The sequence below is a fragment of the Cebus imitator genome, unplaced genomic scaffold, assembly GCF_001604975.1.
Source record: "Cebus imitator isolate Cc_AM_T3 unplaced genomic scaffold, Cebus_imitator-1.0 Scaffold152, whole genome shotgun sequence".
NCBI lineage: Eukaryota > Metazoa > Chordata > Mammalia > Primates > Cebidae > Cebus > Cebus imitator.
Window position 1 is genome coordinate 2,076,059 of NW_016107467.1, and position 27,088 is coordinate 2,103,146.

At 41.4% G+C, this 27,088-nt stretch overlaps 1 protein-coding gene and 1 long non-coding RNA gene across 6 annotated transcripts in view; one reads left to right on the forward strand and one right to left on the reverse strand.

The window, feature by feature from the left end:
* LOC119473372 overlaps window positions 1-23,486 on the forward strand; it is a 175,500-nt gene extending 152,014 nt beyond the window's left edge. The window contains exons 1-3 of one of the 2 annotated variants that reach the window (XR_005202577.1): window positions 21,447-21,593; window positions 21,686-21,807; window positions 23,013-23,486. This is a non-coding gene — a long non-coding RNA (uncharacterized LOC119473372). Of the gene's footprint in view, window positions 1-21,446; window positions 21,594-21,685; window positions 21,808-23,012 lie in introns of those variants that run through there. The other variant, XR_005202578.1, reaches the window with a different exon arrangement.
* Window positions 1-27,088, reverse strand: part of PDZRN3 (PDZ domain containing ring finger 3) — a 235,994-nt gene that overhangs the window by 28,570 nt on the left and 180,336 nt on the right. Inside the window, exon 1 of one of the 4 annotated variants that reach the window (XM_017543315.2) lies at window positions 21,638-21,995. The exons of the other annotated variants lie outside the window; for them this stretch is intronic. Within the exon in view, the coding sequence (XP_017398804.1) occupies window positions 21,638-21,706 (69 nt within the window). The 5' untranslated portion in view covers window positions 21,707-21,995. Of the gene's footprint in view, window positions 1-21,637; window positions 21,996-27,088 lie in introns of those variants that run through there. 4 annotated transcript variants of the gene reach the window in all.

A 27,088-nucleotide genomic window follows, 5' to 3' on the forward strand; every position in this document is an offset into this window, starting at 1 on the left:
CGTTTCCATCCAGAGGAAGAGAAGCCTTCGTCTAAATCGTGCTGAAGTGCCCAGAAGAGCTGGGCATTCGTCCTGCTTCTGGCTGTCACCAGGCTGGGAGTCCAGCATAGCAGCAGCATGTGATGATCTGGCCTCCAGACTCCTGTATTTAAGCCCTGGACACACAGAAGGGGCTGCTGGGTGACTCAGCTCCCTCTATACCAAAAGGGCTCGCAAAGGGTATCTCCCAGAGCACTCCCTGCTTGAACAGTCCATGAAAGTTGCCATCAGCCACTCCGTGCTTCATTGCTCACCTTTTTATGTATGAGTGTCCAGAATACTTCAAATAAAATGCTGGAGCTTTTGACACTTTAATCATGATGAAGCCAATAGTGGTACAACACTTCCTCTGGGCCAGACACTATTCTATGCACTCTACCTACATTTACTCATGTAATCCTCACACAAGTTAAGTACAACTACTTTCACTGTTTCACAGACCAAAATGAGAGGCACAGAAGGGATATGTACATCTGCAGACATTTCATTTAAGATGCCGGTGGCTTTCACCTTGAACTAGGAGAGGCATGCTCCAAGTTCGGAATATAGAAGATGACATGTTTCTTTTTACATGTCAATGTTATTGCATTTAATGATCCACTGGCATTATCTCCTGCTGTAAAGGCAAATACAGCCACAAATTGAAGGAGGAAGGTGTGGTTAGGTTTTTGCAAGCATCATGCCTGAGCCTTTATGAAAGCCATTTTATTATGCCATTTCCTCTCCCTGGTGTAAATTTCATATTGGTCTCATAAATACCTTGAATAAACTTGAATTTGTTAACTGTTTTCATCAGAGTCTAGAGGGCTGGCTACAATAAAATTTATACTCTCAATCCTCTAGTCATGAGAGAAAAGGACATGAAGGAAAGGTCCTCCATCAACGGAATTGTTATCACATGGAGTTAAAAACAGTGTTTAATGATGTTATATATTTTGTGTCACCATAGTCATTTACGTTTAAAATTAGAAGATCCTTAAGGATGCTGCATGAAGATGCAGAGGGGCAGACAGGAGTTCTGTTTCTGATGAGGGCCATTGTCAAGGTGCAAAGCTTTGGGTCTGTTTGCCTGTGGTTCAGTGTAGGCTGTAGCACTTATGAGCTTTGCTGTCTTGAGTAGCTTATGAATCTATTGATGCCTTAGTTTTCTTCTCTGTAAAATGGGTTAACAGCAGGACCTAACTCACAGAGCTGTTGCTGGAATTAAGTAGGCTCTACATAGAAAGTAGTTACGGTTCATGCCTGGTGCATAGTGAATGCTCGATGAAGGTTAGCTATTTATTATCCTCATTGATTTGCAGAATCAATGTGCCATGTATTGATAAAGTAGTGACCAAGGTTTGGTAACACTGGGTGAGAGTGGGCATCACGGGGGCTTTAGGGTGAGACACATGGGGGTCTAAGTCCGTGCTCTGCCATTTATCAGATGTGTGACTTTGGGTAAAGTACTCCATCTCTGTGTGTCTCAGTGTCCTCAACAGAATATGAAGAATATTTAAACACATGCTTCATAGGTGATACCTGAACGATGTAATTAAAGTAAAGCTCTTGGCACGGTGCCCAACATCAGCTGTTATTATAAACTATCCACAATTAGACAAATTTCCTAGCCTCTTCCTGTGCCTCGTCTGTAAACGGGATTGCAAATATTCCTTGGAAAAAGCTTAGAAGAGCGCCTGGCTCATAGCACACTCAGTAAACACTATCTTTTCCAGGAAATAGTAGCCTAGATTTGGGCTCCCAAAAATTCCAGCTGCCAAATTTCAGTAAAAACCATACGCCAAATAAGTCACATAAGAAATGCCATGAAAAGCAGTTTATGTTGCAGTCATGTCTATGGGAGGAGCCTCTTCTGGGTCCTGGGAGCCATTTCAAGAATGTGACACTGTGAACCCCACATACCATGTTTGTTCTGTGTCAGGCGCTGCAATAAATGCTTCATATGCATGATTTCATCCCATCTTCAGAATAAGGAGGTCACTTGTGAGGTGGGTGATGTTATTTCTACCACCTCAGAAGCTAAGCAGCTTCCTAAAAGTTGTGCAGCTTATGAAAAGTAGAGATGGGGATGTGATCGAGGTCTGCCCGACTTCAAAATGCATGTTTTAAGCACTGAGTGGCACAGCCAGCAGTGCTGTTACCTGATCTGAGCAGTACAGCAAGGAAGCTGAGGTGTTGATATGATCCCAAGATGTGAGGGTGTGGTGAAAAGGGGCAGTCCTCAACAAGAGGGAGAGGTAGGGCCCAGAGGTGGAAGGTGATGTTCTGGGGAGAAGGACACTTGCCAAATGAGGATGTCCACAGTGCATGCCACAGCAAGGACGTGTGAGCTTTACCCTGAGAACCAAGTTAGCTGAGTCTACTGACCCTTCCCAGGAACTCACCTTGGTAACAGTCCCATGTTTAACAAGCAGGATGGAGAAAACACTAGTTACGGATATTCACTAACCTACCGGAAACAGATTTTCTTCTGTCAATTCATTTCTTACTAACTTGTCACATCACGTTTCAATGTTTTTGTCCTACAAATGTCCTATAGGCAATGTGTAAAGCCCCTGGGATGAAACGTCATTTAAAATAGTACAGTTAGGGCAAAAGTAATGTCAGCCATTTCCCAGAGTCAAAGAAGTCTCTGAGCAATAAGAAAACCAGCAACATCACACATTTTTTGAAGCGCCCAATAATTAGAAAGCAAATTTTGAAAAATGCTTATTAGACTTAATGTCCTATACTTTGTTTCTCTTATTAAAAGAGCATGGAATTTCCTTACTTTAAACAACACAAAGGTCAGGTAACAAACCAATGAATGCCAGAAAAAAATAAAAGCTAAAGTTGATTCACTGTAAATAGAATTTCCTGGCTCTCGTGGATTTGTGTTTCAGAATTTTAGTGTAACCTATAAAGAGTGGTTTGGCATCTTTTGTTTTGTTTTGTTTTCTATCCAAAGAAATAAAATTATGATGTGTATCACTTTGATCAAAATTAATTTTGGCTCCTGCATAGCCAACTAGTTCATCTTCCAGTTTACAGACCATGTGGAAAAACTTTCATTAAATTGATTGTGATAGGATCCTTGGAAGAAAATGCTGTTTATATTAAACAATGGTTTTAGTGGTTCGACACAAAACAACTCAGTTGAAAAGAGCCTGGTGCCAATATGAATATAAACCTACCAATGAATGTTGATAGAATGGGCTATTTTTTCTTTTGTTTTCCTATAACAGTAATCATGAGTTGGCTTGTCCATAATCAACAGTCTAAATAAATTATGACAGATCTTCTCAAATGCCTCCAATTTCCTAGACAGCATTTAAAAATAATTCCATACCAGCGATAAAATAAAGAGTATGGCATGAATTTGAAATATTCTAGACAGCATTTAAAAATAATTCCACACCAGCGATAAAATAAAGAGTATGGCATGAATTTGAAATATTCTTCAAGGACTAAAGCCACTTGATTGCAGGAATCACATTTTGCTTTTTTGAATCTATAGCAATGCTTAATACTGCCGAGTTATGTTTTGCATACCATGCCCCATGCTTGGCACTGTACATTCAATGGCTCATTCATTTGTTTATTGGTCAAATGATGATTGAGAATGACTCCGTGTTCGGCGCAAAACTAGAAATGGAAACTTCCCCTAGGAAGTTGACAGTCTGGTGAAGGAGAAGGATGGTAGGAATCCCACTACTGAGAGAAGGAAAGAAAACCTGGCAGGGAAAGGGACAGGGGTTGGCCAAAGGGAGGTCCCCTGAGGAAGAGGTGTGGAGCACCAATCCAAAGTAAGGGCAAGATTTAAGTGGGGAGGAAGAAAGGAGAGACTTTACTCCAGAGAGGGAAAGGCATGCGCAAAGGTTCTGTGGTAGGAGAAAATCGGGTGTAACTGAGGGGCTGCTGGTGCACATGAGTGGAGTGCAGACTATTATGTGTTGAGCCTGGAAGGCTATGCTGACCCTTGACCAATAAACAAATGAATGAGCCATTGAATGTACAGTGCCAAGCATGGGGCGTGGTATGCAAAAAATAACTCAGCAGTAAAAATAACTTGGAGGCTTCAGATCAGACTTGGTTTGTAAAAAACATTTTTATTGCTTATATTTAAGGTGTACGGCATATTTTGATATACAGATGATCCCCAATTTATGATGTTTGACTTATGATCTTTCACCTTTACAGTGAAAGAGATACATATTTAGTAGAAACTGGATCTTCGGTATCCACATAACCCTTCTCTTCTTCATATTCAGTATAGTATTCAATAAATAACATGAGATTTTCAAAACCTTATTGCAGTTAATGATTTTGCACAACTGTAGCTAATGTGAGTGTTCTGAACATATTTAAGGGCGGCTAGGATAAGCTACATTGTTCAGTATATTAAAAATATTAAGTACATTTTTGACTTAAAATGGGTTTAAGATGCAAATCCATAGTAAGTTAAAGAACACCTGTACATATGTGTAATAAAGTGATTACTACAGTCAAGTAAATTAACGTATCCATCATGTTACAGTTACCTTTTACATTTTTTTTTTAGTACTAACTACGGCCAATAATAGTGTATTACATACTGGAAATTTGCCAATAGAGTAAATTTTAGGTAGTTTCATCAACCCTCCCCCCCCCAAAAAAAAAAAAAAAAACTTGGATTTTGAGATGATTTAAGAGGAGGGTGGAAAGTGGACAAGATTAAAGTTTTCTTTGTTGTTTGTTTTTTCCCTTTGGTTTGTAACTTAGAGACATGATCATGGGAGTTGGCTGCTGTGTGAAGAAGACATTAGAAAAAATTAGGATGACATGGCACAAGAAGAGGGGCCCTCCCAATGTAAGCCCTCCAGAAAGTAAGTGACTTGCCTAAGGATTATTAGCTATTCAGTAGTTTGGGAGCTTTAACTTGGCCGTTTACTCTCCAAATACATTATTCTTTTAAGCTAAAATACTTGAGGTGTGAAGTCTCAAGACAAAGCAAATGCAAATACCAAATTTCAAAAGCTTGAAACAAATTAGGACCTAGATAGATTCTGGGCTTCTTGAGAATTTCACTGTTCTGCTACGAGATCACTCCATACCGACACAGTCTTTCTGTAATGGGCTCTGGATCCCAAGTCACTGTTCCTTCCTGGGGGCTTCCCTCACAAGTACATGTGGATGTTGAGGACGCTGTCTGCTGTTCTTACCCCAACCTGAGGTATTATTTCTAGAAACTTTGCTTCCTAAGGCTCTGGAATCATTTGTCTCCCCACACGAGGAGGGTGGGTGCAGAAGGAAGAATGGTTTATTCTGTGACTGATTAGAAAAGTCACCGAATCTTGTATCTCAAAAACTCTCTGCAAAATGAGACGCATGTTCCCTAGTTTCAGTGGGGGAAGGTGTACCCACTTGCTCTTAAACCTTGTTCTTCGCATGAACTGACCCATATTGTTTTTAGAACCATATTAAAAAATCAAAACCATATCCATTTTCAACCTCTCTAGATTTTTTTTTTTCTTTTTTTGAGACAGGGTCTCACTCCATTGCCTGGGCTGGAGTGCAATAGTACAATCTTGGCTCACTGCAACCTCTGCCTCCCGCATTCTAATGATTCTGGTGCCTCAGCCTCCTGAGTAGCTAGGATTACAGGCATGCGCCACCATGTCTGGCTAATTTTTTTTGTATTTTTAGTAGAGACGGGGTTTCACCATGTTGGCCAGGCTGGTCTCAAACTCTTGACCCCAAGTGATCCACTTGCCAAAGTGCTGGGATTACAGGCATGAGCCAACACATCCAGACAATTTTTAGTTTTGATTTTTATTGGATATCAGCAGTTCAAAGTGGCGTTATGATGGGTGATTTTCTTCATTTTCATTGTGAAAATTTTCATAATTTTCTTTCTTCTCCTCCCATGAGAAAAACTGAATAGAAGCCTGCAGTTAGCAGGACAGCCCTTCTAGCTCTCTTAGATGGTCCGTAATTTTATAATTAAACTATTTTGGAGAATGATGCTGTGTGTGCATGTGTGGACAAATAACATTTCATTGCTTATCTAGTTCACATACAGAATTAAAGCAGAAAAACTCTGTAAAAATTCTGTATTTTAATTGCAAATTATTGCTCAACTTGTTGGGGAAATTTAGGTTAGAGGAGAAAATATTTGCCTCTTTTCTGCTATGTTGTTGAAAAGTTGTAAGAGAAAAAGAAACCCTCCCTATCAGCTCGAACTTTTATTTTGTAATGTGTATACTCCATTTAGGAGTATACACATTTAGGAGTATTCCTAAATGGAATACTCCATTTAGGAGTGCTTACATGCAGTAATGAATCTGGATGTATCTTTACTGATTTGGCAAAATGTTCTGTTTGCTGAGACCCTTCCATGCAACCAGAGACAACTTTTATCAGTAGAACGGATACACTGTCTCCGAGCTATCTCCACTGAAATGTGCAATCACTGGGAGAAATTGATGCAGATTTCTGGAAATACTGGGTTTGTAAGAAGAACTAATGAAAATGAGCAGGAATCACTAACAGTGGAGACATCTATGATAGAGAACACAGAAATTGGGAAGATTTAGAACCTATATGAATCAAAAGTAAACGTAAGTGTGTACTTCTTTCTCCAAGATTTATGAATGTGATTTACAAATGGCACAAAAAGAATAATGATGACATCCTAAGATATTTATCACTTGTAAAATGGGAAATAAAATGACTCACCCTCTCGACTTCACAGGCACAGAAGGGCTTTAAAATATGACCACATTATAATAATTGATCCTTGCTTTTTGTGATTACATTAAAAAAAATAAGAATGCTGGGATACTACCATATTTTAGCTGCAGAGAACACCTGACTTAAACATAGGAGCCCACGATACCTTTGGAGAACTGAAAAGAAACACAATTAAACATTTTGTGGAAGTATGAACTGGGCTAAAAACATTACAAGATTCATGTATAGGTGAGTCAACTTATAAATCCTGGGAATTGAATGATAAAGTAAACAAAATAGTATACTTGCATCTAAAGAAACCACTGATCATTTCTGGATCTCAATTTCCTTATCTGTAAAAACTGGGAAATTAGATGATGATGACTTTTAATATAAGAAGAACCTCACTAGACTGGTAGTTATACCCTTCTGGATTATTTCAGATCACTCCCCACCTGGTCTTCTATGAATGCTTTACATCCTTCATAGATACAACTCCACAGTCTCCTGCCCAATAATCCTATCACATCCTGGAAGCAGGAACTGGGCCCCATATCCTTCCCCACCCTATGGCTATGCAGTTAAAACTTCCTGACTTCATTTTCTTGTTCTTAGGTTAGTTACATGGTAGCGTCACATCAGCACAGCGGATCCTTCATCTCCCTGACTCCCAGGTCCAACAGGGGACACAGAAGTGATGGACGCCTTACCTGTGTGCACCTGGAGAAAGTTTGTTTAGGTGATAGAATAACCCTGGGAATATTCCAGCTCAGTGAGCATTAAAATGACTCTGGGGACTTGGCCTGGCCAAAGCATATTTCTGAAATTTTCTCTGTTGTAGAATTGTTTGAGTTTTAACAATGAAGCTAAATGGCTTGCTTTTAGTGAGAGGAAGGAGAATAAAACTTCGCAGGGGCACAGAAATTAGTGTGTGAACTCGATCCCTATAATGGGGAAAAACCTGCAGCATTTTGTAAGATGATTTATTAGACATGAGTAGAATTTGCTAGAAACCTACCAGGAGCAAATCACCTGGGAAGGAATTAATGAACCAAACAAAACACTTGATAATGCAATTAGAACTCGAGGAAATGTAGGGGTTTTTCAGAGAGAGAGAAAGGGGGTTTCATGTACATGGCTTTGATTATGTCAAATGTAAGGCTGGAAAAAGGATGTTAACAAATTTTTAAAGAGTAAAGTTATCAGAGGGTAGAAGGAGATGACGGGGGTGACATTTATAGTTCTGATGCATCAGTGTAGTTAGCAAGTGTGTCCAACTGGGTGGAAATGCACTCGCAGCTTTGTTCAGCAAAATGGTGTGTGTGGAGAAACAGAAATGAGCTTGCTGGAGGCAATAATATGGATCCCCTATGCACGGAACGGCAGAGAGCAGCCACGGGAGAACGCCGTGTTTTTCTTTAGTTGCTTTAGGCAACACGAAGTTTCCCCTGCTTTTGTTTGGGTCAGGGATTTTTCCTTTAAATCTTTTCTCAGTTGAGTTTAAAACCATGAGTATGAAGCTCTCTAAGCTTTTCTTTGACCTCATTTCATCGTGCCTTACGGATGAGCTCAATGAAAAACGTGTTTTGCAGTGGTACCATCCACTGAGTATGTCCAGAGGACATTTCTGGCCATATACTTGTCCTAATTGCTATCGTAGGCTCAGCATATCAACTCTATCTGGGTCTAACATAGGCTATCTTTTGTTTATATAAACATACATATTTTAAAATGTGTAATTGGAAAAATACATTCCCTACATCGGCTTTTTAGTTTGCAGGGGGATGTGGTTAACATTTTTAATGACTTTCCGAAACATTTCTTCTTTTAAATATACACTGCAGAGTCATACACCACCATCCACACAGAGCTTTTATACTTTCCTGTTTTCATATGCTTTAGCTCCAGGAATATGTGTCAAACTTGGGACAGCCCCTTAGAAACACAGCCCTCCCTGGATACGAGACAGTGTAGGAGACACATGCACGTTGAAGTATTATCAGTGAAATGCTTTTCCTAGAAATCCATGACTCCTGCCTTGGGGCCTCTGCCTGGCTGATGCTGACTGCTCTATATTCAGATGGCTCAGGAAGCCCAGCCTGGCCATGGTAATTGGGTTCCATCCTCTGTTTTGTTCTCCTTGCACTTGGCACTGCCCACCTATAGTGCTGGCTGCTGGTGCATTTTCATCTGTGTGATAAAACTTGGTGGATGTCTTTCTCTCTCTAGGACCACAACCTTGTTAGTTTGACCACTGCGGTATCGCCAGTGGCTGCCCCTACTTGGCACACTAGAGGTGTTCAAGAAATAACCTGCTGAACAAATACTGAATCTGAGAATATTCTCTGCAAGTACTGCATATTTCCACCTCTGCATATTGTTTTTAAGAAGTTTTGGCCTTACAAACTTCTGCTGAAAGCCTTATTCTCTTCTGTTCCTTTAAAGAAAATGATGTAGTGCCAATGATCCCTGAAGATGTCCACATAAGTTGACCTTTCCGGATCTAGTCCCATCATTTTAACTGTCCCCCAAGGGACCTTAAACCCATCACAATGACCCTCTCTGACCCAATTCTGGAATCCTGGCTGGCCCCACCTTCTCTAGAAATTCTGGCTTTTTCCTTCAACACCCAGATCCTTGATTGGCTTATTAGAGTTACCTCCCCATATCCGTATGATACTGGCTCCAGTATCCTCCCAAATCCACGAATTCTCAAGTTCTTGAGATAAAATGGCACATGTAGTATTTGCATTCTCCCATGTAGTTTAAATCATATGGCCATATACTTGTCCTAATTGCTATCGTACGCTTGGTATACCAACTACACCTATATCCTCCCGTGTATTTTAAATCATCTGTATGTTATTTCTAATACCTAATACAATGCCTGCACAGCATTTAATTCATGGGAATTCAACATAGTACTTGCCATGTGGAAAATTCAAGTTATGCTGTTTGGAACTTTGTGGAATTATTTTTTTCCCAAGTATTTTTGTTCCTCAGTTGGTTGAATCCACAGATGAAAAACCGATAGATATGAAGTGTTGACTATATGCCCACATACAGAGCTAATACCATGCCATACAAGTTCCAGATACACGTACACATACATTAAAGATCACCTTGACACTCCTAACACCCTAGGAGAAAGAGCTCATATTCCTGAGCTTCAGAAGAAGAGTCTAAGGTTCAGAGAGGCCCAGAGATTCCAGAGCCACTCCATGACAGAGCCATACAAAGAACGTCTCCCCCTTTAGTAACTGAGGCTCTGAGGGAAAGGGAGGTCCTCTGAAGTAGGCCATGAACACTGTGAGCAAGTGGCTATTTTAACCTCTCCCTCAGCACATGACCCAGGGAACATAGTAGGCACTCAGTAAATGCTGCCTTCGAGACAATCAGGTGGTTCTAGACTGTGGCAACTTGCAAATGGAATCCTTCTCCTGCTTTAACAAAATAGGATGAACTTCCACTTGAGCAAGATATCACCTTGATACCTCAATTTAACTGCTACAGCTACAAAATTACCTCCATTTTTTGGGGGGTGGGTACAGAGTCTTGCGCTGTTGCCAGGCTAGAGTGCACTGGCATGATCTCGATTCACTGCAACTTCCACCTCCTGGGTTCAAGCGATTCTCCTGCCTCAGCCTCCCAAGTAGCTGGGACTACAGATGTGTGCCACTATGCCCAGCTAATTTTTATACTTTTAGTAGAGATGGGGTTTCACCATGTTGGCCATATGGTCTCGATCTCCTGACTTTGTGATCCACCTGCCTTGGGTTCCCAAAGTGCTGAGATTACAGGCATGAGCCACTGCACCCGGCCAAGTACCTCCATTTTACAGAGGAGAAAACTGAGCAGAGTTTCTGGTTTAGGTCTTCATATGATGTTTCTGCAGTAGAACCACATTCTTTTAGAGTCTTTACCCCACATTGTAATTATATTCTTATCAGTGTAGTATTTAACTTCTGACCCCATCTCTCTGTAGAATGTAAGCCCCTTGAGGGCAGCGACTTTCCTTTCTATTGTACTGCACTGGAATGTTCCTCCAGGAACACTGGAGGGAGACACCCGCTACTGTGTGGTGACAGGATGAGTGAGGGAGGCTGCCCAAAGCCACTGGAGTCAGATGGTCCTGTGTTATGATCTTGTCTCTGCCACTTACCAGTGGTGTGACCCCAGGCCACTTTGCTAACTACTCTAACTCTCAGTTATCTCATCTGTGAAATGGAAATAATAACAGTATCTATATTTTTTAAGGGATTGTGTGAGAATTACATGAGCTTTTGTATATAACTGATGCATTTAAGCCTGTGCAGGATAAATAATACTCAAAAGCTATTTGTTCTTACGAGGAAAGGAAAAAAAATCACTCTAATGTTAATCTTGGGCTGTCACTTGTTAATTCAAGGATAAATAAACAACACTGGAACTGTGTTTCAAGTAAATATCCCTCCCCTGGCTATTTCTTAGCCATGGTTGGATACGGAATAGAGTTGATTCTGGGACTTCATGGACAACTGAGAAAAAGGATGCATGGACCCTTTTGGTCGATATCTCGGTGGTGGTTGACTCCCTCCCTTTACTCTTTGGAGAATAGTCCCTACTTTTCAGTTCCAATCCATGGTGCAACTTGGACAAAAAGTTCAAGTTAATTTAATTGGGGAGGGAGAGATTAGACAGACATGCTAAACAACTCAAACTTTAAATACTGGGAAGTTTCCAGATACTCAGTCCAATGCTACAAATCTTAGATTCAGAAAGTTGCCAGAGAAAGAAACAAAAGGAGAACATACCAAGCCAAGAGAAGCAGCCGTATCTCTTATTAAGGAATTAGTCCAAAGAGGAACACATCAGTGGATGCAGTTGGCTGCAACGTATAGTAACTAGTATATAAAACGTACACTATGTGCATTACAAGTTATTCCTGCCAGTCATCTCCTAACTAGATATAAAGGAACATAAACTTGAATGTAAAATACATTGTGATTCTGAGGGGAAATTGCTGCTGCTTTTCATCTCCCGCTGCTAACTGAAATATTGTTATGAAGGATAGTAATTTCTCTGTTTTGAGACTCCCAAAATAGAAAACAGCTGCTTGATGAAGGAAAATTGCTTCATATTCTTTAGAGTTTTACTTTATTAAAATGCATGTCACTTCTAATGTTATGTGCCACAACCACTGACACTTTTGGGCAGGGGAGGGGAATAATTAATTGTCATGTGTGGCAAAACAGGAATGTGTCTCTGCTATGGTAAACTGCTCAACGCACTGGGAGAAAACTGTTATTCTCCCAGATGTCTGACAAATTACCTCTGTTTTCACTGGTTTAGTGCTGTGAATAGTAAGTGTTTGTTTGCCTTATCTGGTTTATGTGTTGTTTGTTCACAAAAAACAATAAACTTTTTGCTTAAGATTTCTTTAGCTAGAAACATGTAAACTTAGGAAATGTGTTTATAAAAACATTAGTTCTAACTACCATCTTACAGATGTGTCTTCTCTTCTTTTACAACAAATGTTACAGTTTGAGAAAATCTTTGTACAGATGAAGAATGCTTTATATTTTTTAAAAAAGCAACTTTTTGTACTTTTTGTAAATATGCTTACAGCCAGCTAACTCCACCTTTCCTGTTACCATTTCTGATTTACTTTCCTTTAGAATTTGGGGTAGTGAAGGCTTTTAATAAAATATATTTCTTCTTGGGTCTCCTCTTAATGTTTTCTTAAATGTCAAATAAGTTTAAAAATGTCTAAGATATATGTATGGAATTACAAAGAATGTTACAACAAATGCCTGTGAACCTACCAACCATAGAGGGAAACTGGCATTTCCCCGTGATGAGGAAGAGATGGGTTTGTCTATAAGAGGTACCAGAAAATCTGTGTTTGTACAGAATGAAGTTGGACTCTAACATCATGCCATATATAAAAAAGTAACTGTGATAGACAAAATTTATATAAAACTTTAGGAGGAAAATATAAGTTAAGTATCTTTATGACTGAGATAGGAAACACGTTTCCTAACAAAGATTTAAAAAGCACAAACCAAAAGAGAAGAGATATATTTGACTATATGAAATTAAAGAGATTTGGTTATTGGAAGACATCATAAAGAAAATGCAAAGACAAGCCACAAACTGGGAGATGTGTGCAACACTGACATCTGAGGCGTTGGTATCCAGACCATGTTTCTCAAAATTCTAAAACCAAGAGAACTAGATGAAAAATCCAACAGAGAAATGGGCAAAAAGTTGGAGCATGCACTTTATACACAATGAAGAAACTCAAAAATGGCCAATATACATAAATATATACTCAACTTCAAGAATCAGCATGAAGTAAATTTAAGCCACAATGAGATACTGCTTCATAGTCACTATATTGCAAAACTAAGAAGTCAGGCAATACCAAATGTTGGCAGGGATGTGAAGCCACATGAACCTCTCTACCATAAAGATGGAAAGCAATTTGACACTAGTACAACTGAAGAGGCACAGAAATGCCCTGTCTTCCCCCATCCTTTCACTTATCCACTCATCCATCAGTCTTACCTAATTATGATTCTCCCAGAGCAGTGGATTTCAAAGGGTGATCCCCCAGGCCAGAAGCATCTAAAGTCTAGTGGTAAAGTGCAGAGCCCAGTGTTTTAACAAGCCCTCCTGGTGATTCTGATGCCAGTTCAAGTTTGAGAACCACTGCCCTAGTGGAATTTTTGTACCTCGTGACTGGTATAAGCTTGTGAGTTAAAAACAGGACTCCATCATTTGCCAGTCTGTCACCTTGACAAGCTGATAGGCAAACAGATAAGAAAAAAAAAAAAAAAAAAAAAAAAAGAAAATCCCCTTCGTACCCAGTGAGTACTGGCGTAGAGAGCAAGTTAAGGTGGATACTCATACACTGGTAGGTATTACACAGACTGACTCATTTGGGGGCAGTCTTTATTAAGACTTTTAAAAATGGTCATCCTCAGATACAAAAAAATCTACTTCTAGAAATGTATACTAAAGATTGTTCAATGATGTTGACAGTTAGGCTGTAACCTGAAAGTCCCCCAGATGTGGTGTCTATAAATCATGACCTGTCAGTATGGTGCTATCTACCTCTCATCAGAAAGATGCCCCTGCTCAAACTTATTTTCATCAGAATTCTGCAAATTTGGATTCATTTGGGTAATAGGGTCCTTCCTCAAAATACATTCTCTTCTGGAAGGAGAATTCTACCCATCATCATTCACATTATTGGAAATTAATCAGATTACTTTCTTATTTACTATTGGGAAAGGAGTATTTGTAGGAGTAGGGCATGTCTTGTTTAGGAGGATACAGGATAATGGTGCAGCCTGAAGTGATTCAGAGACGGAATATGGTGAGATATATACACACATACATATGAATACATTATATATATAATGTATACATACTATATGTAATGTATATACAGCAACTTCCAGAGACTCTTCCACAGTCAGAAAGGCTGTCTTTATTTCCTATTGCCACTCAAATCAAGACCAGTGTACAACAGAAACTGAACACTGGTGCCAATAATATTGTTTCACTTCTGCACTATTTCAGCTTATTCTTTATCACAAGCTGATGAATATGATCAGATGTATCTGAGAATTTTACCTCCTTCTCTCTTGCCTTTACAGACAAAACAATAACCTTCAATTTTCTACTTGTAAACTAGATATTACAGAACTATTTGCTTGAAAAAATTCTCAAACAAAACAATTTATTTTTGGTATTAGCCAACAGATGGCTAAATTTTTGATCCACATATAAGTGTCTGAGATGTGACTTCTTTGCTGCCTACTCATCCAACAAAGACTGAAGAAAATCTGTCAGAAGGCTTAGGTCACCTAGCAGTCCTCCTTCTTCCAGCATTTTTGCTTTAATATAGAACAGAGGATCCCAAATGTGAACTTGCACCAAACCCACCTGGAGTCCTTGTGAAATAAATTGCTGGGCTCCACTCCAGAGTCTCTGATTCAGCAGCTCTGGGGCAGGGCCTGAGAAAGTGCATTTCTAACAAGCACGTTCCCAGGGGATGGTATTGCTGGTGGGCCAGGACCCTACTCTGAGAACTAACGACTTAAGAGAAACTTCCAGAGACTCTTCCACAGTCAAAAAGCTATCCTTGCCTCCTACTGCCACTAAAATCAAGACCAGCATACAACACAACTGAACATTAATGCCAATAATACCTTTCGCTTCCGTACTATTTTTGCTTATTCTTTATCACAAGCTGATAAATATCATTGAATGTATTTGAAAAAAAAATTATCCTGTAAGGCAGGCAATTAGCAGATGGAAAGGGGACCCTTTCCTCAAAGTTCACCAATGAGCACACAACTCAAGACGCCCTTGATGAACAAGTAGGCAAGCAGGTCACTCCAGGCAGGACACATTCATTCCTGACATTTCTCAGAGAAGCACTCGCTCTTCTGCAGCACAGCTCAGTTACATTTCACCAACGTTATGACACCCGTCACATAAATGACAGTGGCACTGCTAGAAACTGGCTTTGTGGGCTTTAGAGAGTGAAGACTGTTCCCTGCCTAATTCCTCACTGGTCAGAGAATGCAGGAGGGTTAGCAGGCTCTGCTGTGCCTTCACCCCAAACTGCTGAGGGTATTCTCTTGTGCATTACCCACCCCTCACCCACGTTTACCCATGACCTTTTCCTGCACTATTAATGAACATGAGACAACTCATTTATTAAACCTGGATTTTTTCACTGTTCCATATGTTTCCTTCTGCATGCCATGGCAGGTGGGTGACAGAAACACAGAGAGAGGGGCTCTCTTCTCCCCGTGACCTCGTACCATCTGCCTCATGGCAACATGCAGCTGTAATTCTGTGGAAGCCATTAGAGACCAGGGACATGGACACATCTGTCAGGGTAAAACCCTTCCCAAACCAAAGTGGGATCCACTTGATACATTTCTCACTCAGAAGCTAATTTGGTAAACACATCCTGAACAGTTACTAGTCACGTGCTAGGATCTGGGGCTTCACAGAGAATGATGCAAAATAACTACCTTCGTGGGGCTGACATTTGCCCAGGGAGACTGGGGTTAAAAACAGATGATAAGTCAACGAAGTGCAGGAGCTGTGAAAAATGCTCGGAAGGAAATCAACAGTGCACAGAGAAGTTAGAGTAGGTGGGGGGATTTTCTTAGGTCAGGTAAGGGCTCCAGGGAGAGGGACATTTAAGCTGTTCTCAAGGATGAGTTGGTGAACTAACTTGCAGGAAGAAAGGAACAGCCAGTTGCAGTCTTGAGAAGAAAGGAATAAGGTGGGTTCTGGGTCCCGAAAGGAGGCCTGAAGGACCAGGGCAGATGAGCAGGGCATGAGGTTTACGGGAGAGGTCAGAAGAGGCTGGATCTCACAGGGCTCTGTAAGCCATAGTTAATTCACTGAATTCTAAGGGCACTGGGGAGCCAGAAGAGCAAGTGGGTGAGCACCTTAGTTCTCAGTGCTTCGTTGGTGGGTTGGGTTAACGTGTTGGCTGAATGAATGAAAAATGAATGTCTTGTGGGACCTCTGTTCCATATCCTCAACTCCTTGGTCCAAACCATGGTCATTTCATTCAACCCCTAGTTCTCTTTCTAAATTCCTAACTTGTATTCTTCTTTTCTTGCTCCTCACTCTTCCCCACAGACACTATAAAATCCAACTTATTCAACCAACCATGTGCTGAGAGTAACAGTGGTGATGAGACCTCCGAAGAGTCTACAGTGTAACATGGGAGACCAAATTAACATATATAAGGAAACAATATGGAGGGAAGTGCAGGGCACCCTGGTAACACTTCATAAGGACACCTACGCCAGGATGGTATCAGGCCCTGGTCCTAAGGGAAAGGAAGGAAAACCCCTTTATGGTCCTCCAAAGCTTTGTGTCTTAGAGAGGAGACAAGCAGGAAGAGAAGAGGTAATCTCTGGTCCCACCCTTGGTAGATCCTTTTCAGAATCAACACAAAAGTGGCTTATAATCCATTGTTAATTGACAAGAAAAAAAAAGTTAGTGACAAATAATGCCCATGTATTAAAAAGTGACTTTCTTAGCCATACACTGGCCCCACAGTCAATAAAGTGCCCTGGTTTGTCAAGGTAGGAGGAGGAGAAGATGGACTTCCCTCCCCTCTACCACCCCAGAGAAGGGGTCTTGCTCTGTCACTCTCCCCCAGGATGGAATACAGTGGCACCATCATAGTTCACTACAGCCTCCAACACTCACCGCAGCCTCCTAAGAAGCTGGGACTACAGGCATGCACCATCATGTCTGGCTAAATTAAATTTCTCTCTCTCTCTCTCTGTGTGTGTGTGTGTGTGTGTGTGTGTGAGAGAGAGGGAGAGAGAGAGACAGTGTGTATGTGTGTGTGTATAGAGATTGGGGTCTCATCAAGTTGCCCAGGCTGTTTCTGAGTTCCCAGTCTCAAGCAATCCTCCCACCTGAGCCTCCCAAAGTGCTGGGATTATAGGGTGTGAGCCTCCATACCCGGCCAAGATGAGCTTTCTTTTTCCATATCTACTTCGCCTAAATGAATTCACAAAGCTGCGTCTAAAACAAAGCTTTTAGAATTAATAGGCTGTTTAAGCAAACACACTCCTACTTGCAGGAAAATTTTGCCAGGTTCAAAACTGCTAGGTGGAGGTCAAGTTTATGTTCATCCAATTAACCGTCATTAACTGGGTCCATACTTAATCGAACCGTGACCCATCTGACTCAGCTGATGCAGAGTCGCTTTGCTCTACAGCAGTAAACTCATCTGAGTACTGCATATAGCTAATTAAATATGCAAGCAGGATTGTGCAAAGTCAAATTTCCAGACTTTTCCATTAACTTGATTCTGATTAGTATTTACTGTAGAAATCTGTGTTTTTCTAGCCAACTGGCTGCTAGGTTGATGTATAAAGAGTCACAAATCTGTATCACATCTATAGTTTTCTGGCAAGTCACAGTTACTGGTAGTTTTTGCTTCTCAAAGCCAACAACTTCAAGTGGCACAAGAGGCACAAATTAATCTTATGTGATATTTCCTGTTATTACTGAGAGGCAAAAAGACACAAGTGTTCTCCGATCATCTATTCTTCAGGCTGCCTGAGAAGCCAATGGGAACTGTGTGCTACTCGGGAGCTTATTTTCTCTGCACGCCACCCTCCCCTGATGCGAAGGATCAGTATGGGAACCCTTCTCAGGAGGTACCACGTAACACATGGGCCTGTCTGAGACTTTATGTTAGCCCTGCAAAGGCAAGCGTGATTTTTAAAAAGGGGCCCACAGTTTCCCTATAAAGTCAGTCATCATTCATTCATTGACACTGCTGGAAAATGATGTACACAAGGAAAGAATCCACAGACTTGGGAATTACAGCGCAGATCTGACTCCCAGTCCCACTATAATTCCTTGGTACGTCAGTTTCTTCTTTTTGAAATGGGAAGACAGCATCACCTATCTCTTCATGCTTGTGTGCAGGTCTCATTGGAAAATGCACAGCTGACACTCAGCGTTGTGTTGACACCCAGTAAGTGCACAATTAATTATGCTGTGGCTATTGGCAATGAAGGGTTCTGTAACTTTATAGATAAGTTTTCCTTATTATCTTGAACATGTGCATGTGGACTTTAGGACAATGTGCTAGCCATAATTTCTAGTTTGAAGCTTAACTCTCAACTAGCATTATTTTCTTGTTGCCTCAACAAATTAGTAAATGTCATCACTTTACAAAGAGTCTCTGGTCGATGTTAGAAGAGGTGGAAAGAATAAAACATACTGGCTGGGTTGCCACTCTGTTTCCCTCTTTCTGGCCTCCATTGGAAGACCTTCCTCAAAGCATCCATAGACTGGCTGTCCCCTTAACCTGACAGTATACAGCTGCATACAAGGCTGGTGCTTAGCCTGTGCTGGAGTCACTGGCATCAAAGCCACAGAGCTATCGACATTCCCATCCTGACATTGCCAACCCCCACGCCCTGGCCTCAAAACCTGGTAATCACCCTTAGCTGGATTCCAGCCATAGCCCAAGAGCTGTGTGGCTCCCTATCCCCTTACTCCCAGAACATGAGATTTCCTGTGCCAATGAATTTATCCAAGTAGGAGACTGTACTCCTTGATAGCCCTCCCTGTCCTTTCACCTTAATAGTGCTTCTGAGTACTCAAACTTACTCAAGACAGGCTAAAGTTTTCCAAATCATGAAGCAACTGTTAGATTTCAAATTTCTGGTAGGCGGAGACCCTGTCTTGATGTTCCACAATGCCCTGCAACCCCCACCACCTGGACACCACAGTTACCTTAAAAGCACAAAGAATCACTGCACCTGACTGAACCTGACCTTACCAACCCCAGGTAGGCAGGAGGCTTCCTCCCCAGAGAAGTGTTTGAGTGTCCCTAAGTGTCTTGGTGCATCTTCTAATGCATGGCCCCAATCACTGATGTGTCTGCACTCTTTGTAATGCCCTTTAATGACCAGGCAACTTTATGTGTTGTTGTTTTTCCAATGTGATTAAAGGTACAATGAGGTATGTGTGCAACAAGAGGCAAAGCCATTGTTCTGCATCATTAAGCTCACGTCAGCCCCCCAAAAGAAACTGTAGGCAGCTTGCCAACGGCCCTAATGAAGAGCATCTCTTTGAATTATCTCTGGATGAGGAAAGGATAAAGTCTGAGCCCTGGAATATTTGATCCTCTTTGTGCTGCTGTTACGAGGGCTTACTGAAGCCAGACACACCGGACCTTCTGGAACTGTAATTTATGGAAACCTTAATTTCTCTGCTCTAATAAGGCTTTGCATAATAAGAGCGAGAATGCAATTATTAATTCCTGCAAGTGTTTTGTGAATTCCTTTATGCTACGGTTCAGAACTCCCAAAGAATAGGAGAAAGGGGGATTTTACTTAGTTGGCACAAGGGTAATGGGTCTGAAAAGTAGTTTGAATTTCTTGAAAATAAATCTGCATGGCTTCCTAAATTGCTGACAAAGTATATTCCAGATGGAAGTCATTTATCAGCAATTTACTGCGCAATGCTTTAGCCAGAAATATTTCCACATAAATTCACCTAGTTAAAAACAAACAACAGAATCCAGGCTCCCTCTTTTGGGGGCAGTTGTATGTATGTGTGTGGGTGGGATGGGGGTGGGGTGACTAGGGGGATTGAGCACAAATAATACAGAAGAATAAAAGACAAGTTTACTTATTTGCCAGAGATGTGGTAGAATTACTTTTTGTGGGGGGCCAGTGTAATTAATACATCCACAACCATGACTGCTGAATGATATTTTCTGTGCACTGACGGTAAAAAACAAAACATTTTAAAATGCAAGTTTTAAAAACTACCTTTGACTTACTATGTTGAGCTATTTCAAATATCGTGGCAAAAGTCTGTAATACAACCACCTTGCCCAAATGATGGTGTCTGCTATTCCACTTGGTTCATGTCTGCATGCTGGACTCACTGAGAGCTCCCCAGCTCACTGAATGGGATAACTTGGCAAACTAAGGATTGCAACTCACCACATGATCACACAAGGGATGGTGGCCAGATTGCTAGTGGCGACAGCACTTTTGCGCAAGATCTCCAACAACACGTCTCTCAATTGCTTTGGAAAAGACACGAGTCCAGTAAAGTCCTGAATGTGAAATGTATTTATTCCCAAGACTTATTAAGATGCTTATTTTTTTGTAAGATATGTACCCTTTGCCTACATAGAGTACCAAACTTCAAAAGGTTTGTTTCCACTCTCTCTGTGTGTCAGTGGGGAAGGCAGACAGACAAACAGACACTTTTTGTTCACCCAGGGTCATTTTATCTTTAGGTTTTGTCCAGAGAGACAGCCGACCCACTTTTCACTGCTCTCACGGCGTCTCTTTAAGCATAGCACCCCCTGGTGGCTTAAGCAAAAAATGACACTAAACTGATGGAAAACCAAATTCTTTTTTTAAAAGTCTGGCTCTTTAAAAAACATTAATATGCCATTGATTGTTATAAATCAAGAAACACACACCCTTTGTTTCTCACTTGCTATAACAACCTTCTTCTAAAGTGCTTATCTAAAAAGAAAACCTTAGCTGGATTATGATTTTTTTTTTCTTATTACTTAAGACAAATTTGAAGAATGATTTTAGGAGAAAATCCTTATCTGCCAAGGTAGGTTACCAACAGCGGTATTGAAACCACCTAGTTTAGAACAGAACTTGAATATTTAAAAATAAAACATTTGACAAAGATGTAAGGTAAATTATCTGGGTTGTATCATAAATATCCCATCTCACCTCAACCAAAATTTCATGTTGCTCACAATGACTTATAAGATGCAAGTCACCTGATGTGAATGACAGCACCCAAGATTGAGTCACTTGCTTTTGAAGTTCTTAAAAATTTCAAAGAGAGAGAGAGACAGAAATGGCAAGCGAGAAGTACCAATTTGAATCTTACGTCCCACTACAAGAATTGCTAAAAGAACCAAGTCAGCAGAGGGCTTGAGCTGTACTGAAAAGAGCGCCTTATAACTATTTGTAAACACAGACAAAACCTTGGAAGCATTAATCATCATCCACGTCTTCTCCAACTTGTTCAAAGGGTGCATGACCACTCTTTGACCCTTCGAGTTTGACACTCTGGAGAGAGGTCAGTTGTGAAGAAGTCTTGTGGCGAGACTGCTTGAAACACATTTTATGACCATCAACATCTATTTATATTTTCAAATGCAGGCACCGAAGTGCCACTGGATGGAAAATTTTGTAACAGACTTAAGAGGAAATATACAGAAAAGTCAGAAAGGCTGCCTCTTTCAGAACACAAAATATGCACAAAACCACACACAACAATCCCCAGTACCTTTCCTAGAAGTTACACTTGGCCAGGTGGGTGCCTGTGCACTTCTACGGAATAAAATGCAGGGCATTACCTGACAAACTTCATAGAGTAATTTGTACTGCTCCTCTTGCTTCTGCAGACTGCACAAACTGCATCCCATGTTTAGAAAAACGTCAAAGGAAGGCTTCCGTCCTCACCAGTACCCGGGAAAAGCAGCTCCCTTACAGTGCAGGCATTGAAGGTATCCTTGGAAAGCCTCAGGTGAGTCAGGCGACTGCAACGCTTCACATTGGCACTGCTCTCAGAGGCTAGAAAACAACTCTCTTCCCTCTTCCCCGCTTCCCTTCCTCCCCTCGCGGCATGCATGCATGCACGCGCGTGCACACACACACACATACAAACAGACATACACGCACACCACTCCCTCCTCTGAGTGACTCTGGCAGCTGGATTGTGGTCCAATGCACACGCTATATATACTGCTGCTCATGCATATTAATCAGCTCTCATTGACTATTCATAACAGACAATGATACAGAAGCTATAATTGCCAACTATGACAGTTGAAATTTCTCTAATTAACAAGCAAGTGCTCCAGTGGTAGGGAATAATAAAAGACAGTAACAATTTTGCAAGCTATTTTCTGGCAGTTACAAATAAACATGACTGCATTTTTAGCAAGGTCTCTCAGGATAATCCCTAATGTGTTACAGCTAAGTAGAAATTCATTTTTAAATATATCATAAAATTTCTGATGATATAAAATGTATTTAATGCTGCAGATAATGATGGCATATAAACGGACTTTATGGAAAGGACATGTTTTGAATGATGTTCATATAATATTTAGGGCTCTACAAAGTTGCAGGAAAAATACTCCACATATGAATAAAATATAAAAATTTAAATTGCAGGATATATCCATGAGTATGCAAAGTAGCCAGGGGTTATAAGGAGAGAGGCGCCCTACAGGTGAGAAAGCAGATAATCATTCCCCAAATGCATTTTCAATTCCAAAAGCAGGAAGTTATTTGTTGAAGGGCTGCCCAGCTGACTGGGAGGAAGAGAAGCAGTCAGCTTCATGCCATCCCCTCAGCTATACAGATGCTGCAGATATTTCAGAGATGATATGGCTGGGCTGATTGTCACTGGTTACTACGTATCTGTATCTGACATTCTGTACCTGCCTAGACCTCTGAAGCTGTGCCCTGCATTGTGTCAAGAAAGCAGAGAGCTGCCAGATTATACCTGGGAGGTAAGAACAGACAACATTTAAGAATTTTGGTTCTTGCTTTCCTGCTTCTCTCCTCCCCCTGCAGCCTCTGTCCCACTGAGTAAGCCTCACAGCTTTTCTAAAAACTTTGTTTTTAAGTAAATGATTGTCCCATTGCCTGAACGAAATGCACAGGTACCTTTTTCTCGACAAAAATGGTCGATGTTTAAAATTCTTACAATTGCTTCCAAAGCCTTCACCATTTCACAAAGGTTTCATTTTACAAAGGTTTAACTGTCTCCGAGGAGGACTCCCACGTCCCCTACTGAGACGTGTCATGGGGCCCGAAGAATAATGCTCCCTTTCTCAGTGAGCCGAGACACACCTGAGACATGAATAAACCAGTCCCAATAAAATCCTGCTTGGGCTGGTGGCCAGCAGATGCCTCTGGACCCATTTTTCAGACACAGAAGACAAGACAGTGACTTGGCTTACACCAGCTAACAGACCTGACGTACTGGAGGGGGAGGAACCTTCCTTCCAGGCCCTCACCTGCTGTCACCATTTGGACTGGGGCAGAAAGCTGGAGCACACCACCAGGAAAAGGAAGCCACAGATGGAGCGGGGCAGCTGCAGTAACTGCCGACTTGCTTTGATGCTGTGCAGGGCCCTATTGACCCATGGGCAAGTTATTGGCACTTTGGTCTCCTAATCGCTAAATAATAGGTGTGATGCTAACTACCTTGCAGAGTTTTGTTGCAATGATTTCAGAAAAGAAAAGTAGCTGTAATAAAAAACAGAGGTCATGCTTCTTTACTCTCCTTGTCTCATCCCTACCCCAGAAGTGGACAGGTTTGAGATCTATATGGGGTAGAACAGACCAGACTCCATCAGTTAGATCTCAAACCTGTCCACTTCTGCCTGTCACCCTTGCACACCATGGGTTGTCACCTGATGATGTCTAGAGCCTCCTGGGTGCTCTCTGCCTCTTCTCCTGCCTACCTACCAGTTACCTCCCTCCCCCAGTTCATTCCCTACACAGTCACCCGGTTGGTCTTCACAAAACAGAAAAAGGATGACTCCACTGTTTGCTGAAAGGCCCTCAGATCACTTCCCATCCTCTTCGATTGAAACCCAAATTCCTTACCAGCACCTACAATGCTCTGTAAAATCTGGTCTTTGTCCATCAGTGTCTCCATACCCATCATCATTCAGCCACTCTGGTGCTCATCACACTGCCAGCAAGCCATGTCCCTCCATGGGGCCTCTGCAGGTCCCTCTGCTAGAACTGCTCTTCCCCTTCTCCTTCCTAACAACCCCTTACCCTTAGCTCTGCTCAAATGAAGACTCCTTAGAAAAGCCTTTGCCAGGTATCTTACATGAACTTACTTTGGGAGCTTCCAAAGTACTGTGTCGTATCACCCTGTTCATTTCCTTTGCATCACTTTCCAAAATCAGTAATGACTCTATTCACTTAATGCTTCTGTATTTGCTGTTTCCTTGTACAAGCCTTTTGGCTTCCTCAAGGCAGGGACTGGGTCTGAATTTCTATCAGCCCGGGCTCCATAAAGGTGCTCAGGAAACATACTCATTGGCTGCATGAAGAGATGAAGGATGAGCTGTGCGGTCTCACAAACCCACCATTCATAGCACAAACTGGCAAGAGCCAGCAGGGAGAGGAAAACAAAGTGTGCTTGGGTGTCCCCATAAGGAAAAGGCTTGCGATCATGGTTGGCTCTCCTCCGGCAAAGTTGAGGGCCTTTAAGTTATGTTTTTCGTAAGACTGTGGTTTCAAAGTTGTTTTTCATCTTTCTCCTGCACATCCACAAATAAAAGTAGAAATGGGCCTAAGCTACATGATTAGGGAACTTTATTCATCCTTTTACTCTTTGTTAGAAAGCTTCCCAATTTCATTAAGAAGCTGGGAGAGTTTTATTGCACTATACTTTCCAGCAGTGGCTCACTAACATTTTGGTTTCAGGAACTCTCTCACTCTTAAAAATTACTGAGAACCCCAAGAACTGTTATTTATATGGGTTATATTAAGCAATATTTATCATATTAGAAATAATGAGAAATTTTAAAGTATTTATTCATTAATTCATTTAAAAATAGCAATAACAAACCCATTACATAATATAAATAACATTTTAATGAAATGACTGTATTTTCCAAAACAGAAGTTTTTGAGAAGGAAAGCATAGTTTTACATTTTCCAAAAGCTCTTTAAGGTCTAGTGTAATGGAAGACAGCTGGATTTTCACATTTGCTTCTGGATTCAAATGCTTGTGATAGATCGTGTAGCCTCTAGAAAACTCCACTGTACTATATACTCATAAAGGAATGACAGTATACCATCTTGATATTTTTACGAAAATGTTTTTGACCTCACAGATCTGGACCCTCAAGGGTGCCTGCACCTCTTTGAGAACAGCTGCCTTACTAGGGCACTTTGGTGAACCTGGTGTCTAAGAGCCTCAATCTGCAGGGTGCAGAGAGGAACGAAAAGGGCACTAATACAAATTCAACTCATGGTCGGGTTTCCATTCTTGTGATTAATACGTATTATTTAGAATAAAAAATGCAAAACGCTCATGCACCCATTATGCCTAAAACAAGACATACCAAAGTGATTTTTTTTTTTTTTTTTGCACTTAAAGTACCCTTTACTTCGGAAAATCATCTAGCACATTTAGAATGGTGTTTTATTTTCAAAATATTGCTTTCCTATAGTAAGAAACACACAACTGTGTAAAAAAACGAGGTTCACCTGCTTGATGATACACACCCTGGCAGTCAGTAAAGCTCATCCCAGAGACAGTGTAAGGGTAAAGAAAGCCTGTCAGTGATTGTAAGTTATTTATCATAGAACCGTTTTTGAGAGAACAGCTGTCCCAGTAAAAATGAAAAAACTACTGGCCATACAAAGGCACACATTGTTTGATGAAGATGCTTAACGTCTTTTTCAAGTTAGTAATCACATCACTGGAAAGCGCCTAATAAGCTCACCAGAGCACAAGGCTCTCTTCTCGGGTGCTCTGCACCATCAGACACCTGCCTCTTTCTGCCTTCGTGGAAATTAAAAATAAAGTGCAAAGAGGGGTCAGCAAGGAACACACAATGAGACAAAGAGATAGACAAGGCATATACACAAAGGACTTAAAGTACCCAGGGAATATCCCTCATAATCATTCTTTGAACTTCCGTAAGTTATCAGGGGTGCTACAGACAGTCAGCAGATGTAGACATGAACTTCTATTTAATTGCTGAATATGCTACCTAATTCAAGCATATTATTTTCAGCACACTGACTGGGTTGTCTGTTTGCCTGATACCTGAAATAAAGCCTTGTTTTCTCTACTGTAATGATGAGCACAGGTCTCACCATGCTATGAACTTCCACTCCAGCCATATGGACTTCTGGAAGAGTCACGTCAAAAAGAAGTGAGATGGCAGGACTGAGGAGGAAACAGGTCCGTGTGGAGCAATGGTATCCCTTTGTTAGGCTCGGGCCAGTCACAGCATATACTCTTCCCCTCTCAAATCTCTCGGACCTGCCCACTGGCTTTTCTTTCCTGGAGGTTTTTCCATCTTCCTCCTGGATCACACAGATTCACTAACTTGTCTTCTTCCCAGGTGGAACCCCACTGTCCCCTGAGTTGCTACTGTTGACCGGGCTGGAATAGTCCTTAACAATACACACACAGCCAATAAACCCATCCAGCTCAAGACATAGCCCCATTTCTCATGTGTATGGACCCAACTTCTCTTAGTCTGCCTAGTCCCATCTATGTCCTCTGGACATACATGCTGTTTTCCGGCAGCGCTGAATGAACTGTATCAGGTTCTTTCACACCTCCATGTCTATATACAGGCCATGTCCTCTGCCTGGAACGCTCCACTCCATCGCCTTCACAGTGCCTCTTGTCTCACCTCCTCTGTCCCACCCTCCCCAGTGCCCTGCTGCACTTCCCAGGTGCCTCCTTATGGCACGATTCACATGGGTGGTTACTGTGTGTTTGCATCCTCTGTTCCTCCCTGGAGAGCACTCTTCCAGTGTAAAAACCAGGCCTTACTCAGTGGTATATGCCCACCAACTTCCTCCTCTGATACTCCATAAATATGTGATGAATAAATTCAGCATCAGATACTTATTGAGTACATGCTCTGCACTAGGCACTTTTCTGGGCTTTGGGGGTACAAGAGTGAGCAGATGGACAAGAGTGTCTGATATGAACAAAAAAGTTGGCTCTCATAAGAAGGTCAAGGCCATAAACGTGGACGAATCGCTTTTTCTGCCTTTGGTAGGACAACTGCTCCCACAAACCC